This window comes from Onychostoma macrolepis, chromosome 03 (genome assembly GCF_012432095.1).
Source record: "Onychostoma macrolepis isolate SWU-2019 chromosome 03, ASM1243209v1, whole genome shotgun sequence".
NCBI lineage: Eukaryota > Metazoa > Chordata > Actinopteri > Cypriniformes > Cyprinidae > Onychostoma > Onychostoma macrolepis.
Genome location: NC_081157.1, coordinates 49,378,657 through 49,390,511, shown reverse-complemented (window position 1 = coordinate 49,390,511; position 11,855 = coordinate 49,378,657). Strand labels below are relative to the sequence as shown.

The 11,855-nt window shown below is 35.2% G+C and overlaps 1 protein-coding gene across 1 annotated transcript; it reads right to left on the bottom strand.

Annotated features, from left to right (window-relative positions):
* Positions 1–9,145: 9,145 nt before the first annotated feature.
* Positions 9,146–11,088, bottom strand: LOC131537120 (zinc finger protein 723-like). The gene has a single exon (XM_058770401.1). The coding sequence runs from the start codon at positions 11,024–11,026 to the stop codon at positions 10,421–10,423; it is 606 nt and encodes a 201-aa protein (XP_058626384.1). The 5' UTR covers positions 11,027–11,088; the 3' UTR covers positions 9,146–10,420.
* Between the last annotated feature and the right edge of the window lie 767 nt (positions 11,089–11,855).

The following is an 11,855-nucleotide window of genomic DNA, read 5'->3' as shown; positions in this document are numbered from 1 at the left end:
GGGGCTGGGGGGGTCCCGGACCTCCCATAAGCATTAAGGGACCCCCATAACACCCAAAATATATAATTGGGGGGGTCCCCTGGTTTTTCAATAAAACTATAATACTTGAAACATTGAACTAGTGAAAATGAAATGAAAAGATTCGATGGCTGTATTAAATTTAGACCTGCTCATGTTACATCGTATTTTATTTTTAAGCGTTTGTACAGTGTTGCTCATCATAACCAATCACACACGATTCTGTTGAGCTTAGGAACGCAGTGGCCAATCAGAGGCGGTCAGATTAGTCATCGCTGAATTTTGTTCAGACTGAAACTTGCGCATAAGCAATAAAAGTGCAGACGTATGTACGATAAAAGTAAGAGATTCATTTATTATACAGATTCTAAGAGGAGCTATGAGTGCTTAATCTCTAGCTAGACTGACTGAGTGCATTCTTTCACCGCATGACTCAGTCTATTAAAATGCAGAATGCTCCCAAAATTCAAGATGCGGCAGAAAATATGTATATTTATATAATTTCATATAGTTATTCAATATCACATGAAGAGTGCCATTTTTTCCCCCGCAAAAATCACAAATGTGATATTGAGTTTATACAACAGTTCAATAAACAATAAGTTATTAATAGACTTACGTTTTAGACACCATATTGCCTATTTTTGCTCTATTTTGCCAACAAAAAAAATGGTTCCAAACACAATCACAGCACTGTTTTGCGTCTCTGAGCAACATGACCGTGTTTCGTTCCTGAATGAATCAACCATTTAAATGATTCGGTTCAATCGCAATGAATCACTTAATAACAATGACTTACTGCCACCTATTGGCGGTTTTAATTTCACATTTAAAGTATATGTTTTTTTAAAAATAATTTCAAATATCAGTATTCAGTGTTTTAGGATTAAAATATCAAAACATTAATGCATTTGTGACTGCAGGTTAAATGCATTCATGTTTTGCATTAAATAATGTGTAAATCTGAATGCAAGATTCTGGCAGATTGCAGCTTCTATGTTTCCTCTGCATTGCAAAGATGAATTTTGTTGATAATGATTTTAATGAAAATGATATTCTAGGAAAAAAAGGCTTTATTTTTAAGAATATCAAAAACTTTAGGAGTCAGCAGTCCACTGCAGTTCTGCAGCTCAGTACACTCAGTAATATATTGTCTGTTATCGATAAAATCCCAGAAAATATCCATCTATCTATCTATACCCAAAAGATATATATTTTTGTCTATATTGCACATCCCTATGATAGATATTAAATTCTTCTTTGCTTAGTGATTGTTTGCACATAATTCACTGATCATCGTAAAATAAGCTTTTATCTTAGAATTAGGTTTTTCCAACGATAACGAGGACAAGACACACAAAAAAAAAGAATCATATTTAGGCTATACAAGGTTTTATATTTTTCATTTTTTGAAGGGGGGTCTGGTTAGGGGGACCCCCCCAAGAGCTTTGACACAATTCGAACACTGCTTAAAACCCACACTAAATAGTCCTGAAAAAGACTTTTGAGTAATCAGTCTTGTAGGCTAGAATATTTACTTCAAAATTATGTGAAAATCATTCTGCTTACTCATTCACAGAAAACAATATATTGATTTAAAATTTTCAAGACATGTTTTGTGATCGAGGGTCTATATGCGAGGGAGTGGCAATGGCCATGAATATTAAGTGAGTCTCACCTGAGAGACAAAGGGCCCTCCCCTAATGGCCCATCAGTGTGACTGTGAGTCTGAGGCAGGTAAGACAGAATATGAGGAGATTGAAAAAAAGGGTTTTTTAAATTATTTGTATTTTATTTACAACACAGTATAATCAAAACATACATAATGAAGGTCAAAGACACATTATTGGGCACACTGATCTAACCACAGAGATGTGAACAGACTTTGAGTCATTCCTGCAACAGATTCTGTTCAACAAGTGAAACAAGTAAATCATACCTGATATTTACGTGTTTTATTTAAGTGTTTCTACTTCTTTCCATGGATTCAAGAAGAAAAAAAACATAATCAATAGAGAAGGAGCTTGTTTTAACATAGAATATCAGTGTAGTTGAACATCTGATGTTGGTACAGCGCTCTCAGAGGAAAACAGTTTGAAGAGACATCAGGATACATCTGGTGCTGGTATCTGATTCAATAAAATACAAACAAAAAAACATTTGTGAGCATGTTAATATCAGGAACATCTGTATATATATCATAAATATCATATATATCACTATCATAAAAAAGAGAAAGAAATCTTATATCTGAGAAACGAATTATTATTGTTTAGCACGTTATTAAAATCTATTTCTGAACAGAGTAGGCTATTAATAATAAACATGTACTAAACATACTTAGACTCGTAGCATTCATCATGTTACAGTGTACACTCATATTACTTTTATTGTTTTATATAGAGCATGAAAACATCATCGCGCCTTAAGAAATTTAAATACAGTGAATTGCACCTCGATCATATTCAAAATGTTTTACACGATTTCAAACACTGTAGTCAGGAATTATAGTTTGGGAAAAACCTAACTATGATTTTGTAGTCATACAGTCTAGTATGTATGATTTTATAGTAGTCTATGATATGATTCTGTAGCCACAGACTCAAGCATGCTTTGTACAATAAAAGGATGTACTTTGTACTATAAAAAATTATATTTTATATCTGAGAAACTAATTATTATTGTTTAGCACGCTATTAAAATCTATTTGTGAACAGAGTAACCTTATTAATAATAAACATGGTCTAAACATTCTTAGACGCGTAGCATTCATCATGTTGTCGTTTGGGGGAAAACCCAGCTAACTGTTAGTAAATCTGTTCGTTTATGTCACAATAAAACGGTAACTAATGCAAAAAAGAAACATTACTTACTCATCAGATTGAGCTCCTCTTCTGGATGAAATCGTGTTCTTCTTTCGAGGGAAATCCTGCCTTTTCTCAGCGCGAACAGTAACAGTATCCCCGATGCACGCGCGCACTTACCACGTGGCTATTTACATATGAACAGCGCGAGGCGCGCGGGGGGCGGGGTCACATTAGAGATAATGAGTCAGACGGGACAGACTGAACATCGTGTTGGTTTCATACGGATTACTTCATCACATAATGTTTGTTTTCGAATGTTTGTTTTGCTTCATTTCAAAGTAGACACTTCAAGCTTTCTATAGATATATTTCTCAAGTCTCTGTGTGAAGTATTTGCTGAGTTACAGTTCATTTTAGTGACGCGTTTCTAAAAACAGTTCGCGGAGACGGAGAAGACAGAGAGCGCACCCTGTTTGTTTTCTTTATTCTTCAAAAGCAGAAAAGTTTAGTTGTTATTATGAGCATATACAAATAAAAGTAGACCCCTTACAGATTCGAATGGTGTATTGCTCTTATCTGTACGATCAAAAATGGCAGAGTAATTCAAGCTCATTTCGGCCTCATCAGGAAAATCTGCCTCAAAACGCGTATACGCGTTTGTCGACCCCAGAGGGTTAAAGAGCTTAAAATACGGGTATACAAGTTAACAGGTTAAAGTATCAGTTTAGATGTTAATATGGTAACACTCTACAATAAGGTTAATTAGTTAACATTAGTTAATTACATTAGTTAACATGAATGAAGAATGAACAATACTTTTATTAATCTTAGTTAATGTTAATTTCAGCATTTAACAAAGATGAATAAATTGTGTAATGTGTTGTTCATTGTTCGTTTATGTTAGTTAATACATTAACTAATGTTAACAAATGGCATCTTATTGTAAAGTGTTACCATTAATATTTATTCATCATACTGTTGAACTTGACAGTATTTTCTCTCTTGTTATTTCATAGGAGCTCCAAAGAAGACAGAGAAAGCTAGAATCTTGTACCCTGTGTTTATCAGTATCTTTGTTCGTTGGGTGAAAAAGAAAAACTCAATAAACAAAGTAAAAAATAATTTGACTATGAAATGTGCTATACAAATAAACTTAGCCTTTACCTTACATTCATAGTTAATTCAATATATATGCATAACATTTCACTCCTATGGAAACTGTAATGCTAGTAAAATGCCGTAGAATATGACGTTCATGTTTATGTGGTTTAAGGTTCAAGGTTATCAAGGTTTAAGGTTATTTTCCACATACTGTACATTATTGTTGCTCCTCTATGCCCCGCCTTTTTGAAACGCGCCAATTTTTACATAGCTCATCCTTCTGAGAAGCGAGGTGTGCTCTGATTGGCCAGCTATCCAGTGCCTTGTGATTGGCCGAATACCTCAAGCGTGAGATGGTAACAGTACTACAGCGAGAATAATAGTTCTGCCCTCTTTGCGTATACATTTGGGCGGCGTTATCTTCCCACACAGTGACGTAACCATGTAGGGGCATGTTTAAATGAGCCGTTTTAGGTGGGCATGGACGAGTCATAACTTTTATAAAGAATATCTCTTTGGGTTTGAGACTTTAGTCTTTGCAACTTTAGGGATCTTATCTATGCACGAACAGCTTGTAACACTCCAAAGACAAAGGAAAACTTGAAATCGCATCATATGACCCCTTTAAATATTAAAACAATATAGAGCAACATAGTAACAGAGGCTTGTATTGTAAAATTAGTTGTATATTCTAATAAATTTATGATACTAATACCAGCTAAATGTTCATGCTTAATATTTCCTGTTTTGTTTTGATGAGAAATAAAACCAAATGCTGTTTGTGGTGTACCATTCATCAGTGTCTTTGCAAATGCACATGATCACTATAAACTGACACAGTGATTAACCTCGTTCTTTTATCTCTATACATAAAGAAATATTTGCATAGATGGGTGAACATAATCACCTGATTTTGTAAATGTGCCTTTACTTTTTATCTAATACCTTTGTATTGTAACCAAATACAATTGATATTGGTATTGCTTTGAGAAAGTGGTTTATTAAGAAATACTCCACACATGATATTGTGTTTGATTTGTTAAGAAAGTGGTTTATTAAGAAAGACAACACACATTATTGTATTTGTTTTATTGAGAAAGTGGTATATTAAGTTGTTTTAAGCATTTATTAAGAAAACGTTTATAACATGTATTAGCAAGAGCATAGTTAGAGATGAGTGTTGAAGAAAAAAAAAGGTGGGCATTGCCTCAGCTGGTGCGTTTCAGACGAAGCATAAAAGACAGCAGTGCAAAAAAACTCAAAGAAAAATGAGAAGATGCAAGGCCTTTTATAAACAACTTCTGAGGAGATTTCCAGTATGATGTTACAAGACATTGGGATCATTGGGAGTGCGATGATGAAATCAGATGCTGCTTCGAGACTACCTGAAGAGCTCTCCGGCACCAGAACCATCACTGATATTGCCCTGAGCAAACAACTTTTTCATATTTATGCTTTATTTAATATTTATATACAGTAGTTGTAGAATATCTGTACTGCTTCCTTACTAATTGTAATAATAAACTGACTTGTATTTATATAACACAAGTCTGCCTCCCTGGCATTGATTTATAGCTAAGCTAGAACAGACCACGGAGAAGTCTTCTGTGACCTGTTTTGTAAGTATGAATTTAGATGCTTATGAGATATGACAGATTCGACTTACTTTACCTAACCTGAGAATAAATAAAATAAGGTAGAAGGTGTAGGAAATTTAGCACCACAAAACAAAATATATGAAATGTGGAACATACAAAAAAGGTATGTTTTTTATATATATATATATATATATATATATATATATATGACCCCCCCCCCCCATGCATAAAAGTGAAACTCCACATATGGTCTTTGATCTAAAATCAGTGAATATGCATAACAAGAAGAGCATATGTGTATTTTACCAATAAACTGAAGAAGGAGGAGATGTGAATCAAACCACTGCGTGTGTCTCGCTCTTTTTGTTTCATGTCAAAGTGTAAATATATTTGCAAACACATTTATTTAATATCAAATGTGATCTATTCAGTGATCAATGATTCCATCAGCTGGTGTTTATCTTTGGACTGAAGAAGCTTATGGAGAATGTTGGCAGGATCTTCACTCATTCCTGAAGACAGCACTCCAGACGCAGGTATGGATGTAGGAGTACGGTCCGCACTGTTGAGTTTGCTATGCAGGAGAACATCCTTCAGTTTCTCTCCTGAACGCTGAGTTTCTCATAAGATCTCCAGTGTGGAGCAGCATCTCTTTCACATGCTGCAGCGCTCAGACCTGAGGATAAAGGATGAAGCTTTACTTCTTGAAGCTCTGGAGAGATGATCCAAGACGAAGCTCATGGAATTATTAATGAAGCTCATTAATAATTAATGAATAGACTTTTGTATTTTAAATGGTAGAAAATCCTGTTTTTGACCTCAAAATAAAGTACTGTCCCACTGTACATGGCTGTGGGGACGAGCAGTTTTGTGGTACTTGAAATTCTATATAATTAATAAAAAAAAAAAAAAAAAAATTATACCACATTGATGGCTCAGGAAGGTGTAATTGTTCAAATAACATATTGTTTCATTTTAAAATATAAAAAAATTGTAACCCTAATGTGTACTTCAATTGTAATATTTCTGTAAAGTTTAGGGACAGAAAAGTGGACGTTTCTGTAGAATGACCCAGTTCTGTTTAAAAACATTTAAATACTGAATAGAAAGCTCACTCTGAACTTCGTGACGACGTAACTGGACCAGACCATATTTGTCGTAGCGACGTACCAAATAACATAACTTTGTGATTCCCATTTTCATCATGGCGACATTATTTGTTACGTCGCTGAAGTGTGGCGAGTACATCCTAACGACCAAACTGGCACGTTGTGAGGACGTGACAGTACCAGATCATATTGGTCGCAGCAACGTGCCGAGTATGTCCTAACGACCAAAATGGCAACGCTAACATTGAGATCCTTTGGCTTCACTTTTCTATAGTGGAAGGAAGCGGAGACGCGTCGTCCATCTTTTTTACAGTCTATGGCTCCGACCATTACCTTGAAATACATATAGAACTAATAAACTTATCTCTGGTGCAAAAAAGAAACCTTATAAAATCTAATAGTAATCTAATTATACGGGATTTATAGTAAATACATTCATTACATACATGCAGTGCAAACCAATTCAAAAACACTAAATTCTAATAGAAAATAGACAAAAACACAATGCATTCATTCATGAATCAACATTTATTCAGTACTACTTTCTACAAATACTAAACCAAAACATTTTGAATATTACACCTGTTCTTTAACCATGCAAAGTGTTACCAATCATGAGCACAGAAAACTGACCACATCAATTCATAGATTGCACAATATAATCAACTAAAAAAGTTTGTGTCTCATTAAGGATGTGCATAGTTAAATAATGATGTTATCAGTGAAAATGATCAATAATTACCAGTACTCCTATTGATATAACTCCCATAATTTGGTGCAAAAAAAAAATAATAAAGACGTGATAAAAAAGATATGAAACAATTCAGTAGATACTTCATTATTACTTCTTTGCAGAAATAAGTTAAATTGTTTCCTGAGTGTCCTGTATGAGGCACCTGCTACACATGTCTGGTGCTGATGTGCTTTAATACTGCTTCACTATCAGAAGATAAACCTAAACAATATTACAATTACCAAAGAACCATAGTTCTTGAGCTTCTCAGAACATAAAAGAAATAAAGAAAATAACAACATTCATGAAGAGTAAAGATATGTCAAATAAGCAATATAGAGATTTCTAGCATCACTCCTGTATAATTTGGCCCACCCCAAAAAACATAAACAGTTTTTGTTTAGGAAAATGAGCATGTTGGCTTTCTCTGGAGAATGTGTGATCTCTGATTACTGACTGTGGAGAAGACTCTTTCAGACAGTGCTGAGGTGGCAGAGTTAGGTTCTGAAGGCTGTGAGAGAAGAGGAAGAGGAAGAGGAAGAGGAAGAGTGTCGTTCTTCAGCAGCAGAAGGCAGGCTCTTCTGAGGGAAGTACAGGAGGTTGACACTTCACTCTTCATCTTTTCATTGAGGGTTGATGCAGTGTTTTCATCACAGAAATAAATAATATTTTAAAGTTAGTGCTGTCAAACGATTAATCGCGATTATAAAATCGTGAAATAAAAGTTTTTGTTTACATAATATATGTGACCCTGGACCACAAAACCAGTCTTAAGTCGCTGGGGTATATTTGTAGCAATAGCCAAAAATACATTGTATGGGTCAGAATTGTCGGTTTTTCTTTTATGCCAAAAATCATTAGGAAAAATCATGTTGCTGCCGCCCAGACTATCTCTCCACCTGATGATTAAAAAAATAAAAATACTTAGTTTTACAGCAATGAATAAAACATTTATAATACTAGGTGGTAACAAACGAGCATCTTTTCTTATAAACAACTCACTGAATTATTGACTCAACTGGTGGCAGTCAGGACCTAAAAAAAGTGAACCATTTGTTTATTAAAGATTTGTTGAAACTAAAGTATCAGATCTATTTGAGAATGAAACTAGCATAAAAAGCATGCATGTTAAAAACACCATTAACGAGCAGACGACACGATTTACAGGCCTGTCACTTGAGGGGGAAAGGCGGAAATTATTAATCCCACAGACACTGAAGATGATTCCGGCAGCCTTGGTCTAATTAAACTTTATACAGAGGTTTATATTCAAGTTTACAGTATGGCTAGCATGAGCATCATCGACTAGTGTGAACGTCAGGCAGTCAAACAAACTAATTAAAGTTACTACGGTTAAAGTGAATACTGTATAGTTTATCAAATAACTAAAAGAAAGGTATACAATTTTATCTCAAGGTTTTAACAGTTAACGTTACCTCAGACCACCTCATCCCAGATAGTAAGAACATTTGGGCCAAATATGGCTGATAGTTGTCACATTTGGCCTAGGTATGGCATGGCTGAGCTTTAGAATTGGACTGCATTGCGTCTCTCCATCAGACAACCCCATGTGCGTGATGCGCCATTTACAGGTATTACTATTTATTCTTGTTACTTATTATTTTATTTCAGTTAGTTTTCCAATAACTGTTGTTAGTTTAGTTTTGTTTTAGTTTCTGAAATATTTTGACATTTTTATTTTATTTACGAAATTGTTTTGTCATCAATCGTTTTAGTTTTAGTTTTCATTTACGAAAATAACCTTGGTAGGGTGGTTGTGCTCACACACTGCCAACAAACATTTATGTACAAACACCATGTAAAATTGGATTTTGCATAATAGGTGCTCTTAAACATTCACTTTTCGATACTACAGTCTTCTGTAATTTAGCCCAGAGCTCGTTTAATACCAGGTTCAGGTATTCATTCCTACTTACAAGAGAAGCACAGAAGGATCAGTTGCAAAGCTACATGACGGTATATTTTGTATCTGCGTTTCCTAAATACATCTTACATGGAAGAATAACTCAGTCATTTTGAAAACAAGTGAAGAACAAATTAAAAATAAATCTCTTTAAAAGTGTTGAACAAGAACAGTTTGTAAAAAGCGTCTACAAGTGATACATATGCATTATAAGACAATTGAACATAATATGAAACTCATAAGAAAACACAATTATATCATTTATATCATGAAACAAACTGATATACAAGAATAAAACTTTTTAACGTGGTTCTTTGGGGAGGACCTCTTTCTTTGAGTTGATCTGAATCTCAGTTGAATCTGCTGGTTTTGAAGATGAAAATGAACTTTATTCACTGTGAAAACTTTAGATAATGTTTCTTTGTCATGTCACTTGTAATGTCTGGTTAGAACATATTTATCCAGATGATATTTTACAGCTTGATGCATTATTGTGTCGTATTTGATGAGGAGACAGCATCAGATCTGAAAATACTGGATCTGAAGATGATCTACTTAGGACTCATCCACACGAAGCCAGAGCTTTTCCTATCCAATCTTTAATTTTCTTGTTCTTTCGTAAACACAGCGTTGTCTCAAGAAATATGTGCGTACACACAAAACCACTGAAACAGACTCAAAATGATGTAGCATTCATGACAGACCAGTATGTGGCGCTGTAATTCTGCCACAGAGATGCACTAAAAACAGAGAAGATGACTTGGAGCATGCACATAAACCTTGCACACTGTATACGAACCCAACATAACAACAAGAAAGGCTAATAAAATTAGCAAAGCTAATAGGCTCAGTAGCTTCTGCAGAAAGAACACAAGCATGTAGTCCACCATTGTTGTTGTTTTTGCTGTTATGTGACATAGTGGTGGCTGACTAGGGTAAAGACGTGGGGTGATGACATCATCGTTTCACAAAATATACGGATTGGTTGTCCACATGAAAACACAAGGGTGTCGTTTTCAGATTTATCCACTCTGGGACCTGGTTTAAAAAAAAAATTGCAGTTTCAAGCTCACAAAATGCCCGATCTGTCTGGACAAAACACGGATACGATATAAATTTTTACGTATACAGCTAAATGTGCCTCCATGTGTACGGGGCTTCACTGTGAATGTTTTTTGTATGACTGTGTACAGCAGAAGATTGAATTAAATGCTTCCCACGTGCAGTGCAGTGATACCTTTTCTTTCCATTGTGGATCCTCTCATGTGTTTTCAGATGCCCTGAATGACTGAATCTCTTGTTACAATGTGAACATTTATAAGGTTTTTCTCCAGTGTGGATCCTCTCATGTGTTTTCAGATGCCCTGAATGACTGAATCTCTTGTTACAATGTGAACATTTATAAGGTTTTTCTCTAGTGTGAATCCTCTCATGTGTTTTCAGGTCTCCTGACTTTTTGAATATCTTATCACAATGTGAACACTTATAAGGTTTCTCTACAGTGTGGATCCTCTCATGTCTTTTTAGGTCTCCTGATTCACTATATCTCTTATTGCATTGTGGACACTTATAAGGTTTCTCTCCAGTGTGGATCCTCTCATGTGTTTTCAGATGTGTTGACTGACTGAACCTCTTCTCACAGTGTGAACACTTGTAAGGTTTTTCTACAGTGTGGATCCTCTCATGCAGTTTTGTACACGTCGCTGAAGTAAAAGTCTTTTCACACTCAAAACACATGTACTCTCCCAGAGCAGTGTGTATTTTCTGACCTACTTTCAAATTTGTAGATGCACAAAACTGTTACCACACAATTACACACAATTTCATGAATGTGGTGGTTGAGGAGAACCCCCCCCCCTCCCACATGATTGTAAAGCGCTTTGGGTGTACGACAATACACAATAAAGTGCTATATAAATGCATCATTCATTCATTCATTCATTCATTCATTCATTCTCCTTTGCATGAACTTTCAAGTGTTTCTTCAGAACTGAAGCCCATTTTACCGCACTGATCACATGTGTGCTGCTTCCCTCCAGTGTGGATGTTCATGTGTACCTTAAGTTTTGCTGATTGTGTGAAACTCTTCCCGCACTGATCACAAGTGAACGGTTTCTCTCCTGAATGAATTCTCATGTGACGCTCAAGACTTGTTTTGCGTGTCAAACTCTTTCCACACTGAGTGCAGGTGAAAGATTTCTTGGCTCTTCTTTTCTTTAAATCTTTCAGTTTGGTTTGAGGGCAACTCAAAGATTTTTCTTCAGTTTTGATATGATTTTTCTCCTCAGCTTCGCTTGATTCTTTATTCTTCTCTTTTTCTTTAATCAACTCTGAAATAAAAGTAAAAATGGTTAAATGTGAACATAAAAGTGAACCCTGATGTAACAGTGCAGGGCTCCAGACTAACATTTGAGTGCAGCGTCGCTAACTTTTACAGATGGTGGCGCCAGAAGCAGGTTTGGTAGTGCTGGGGGCTGGTGTGTGGGGTATCAAAAATAAAGATAATTTAATCATAAAATTACTACTGTTTTGCATTAATAAGTGCAGTTACTAATAAGATTACATT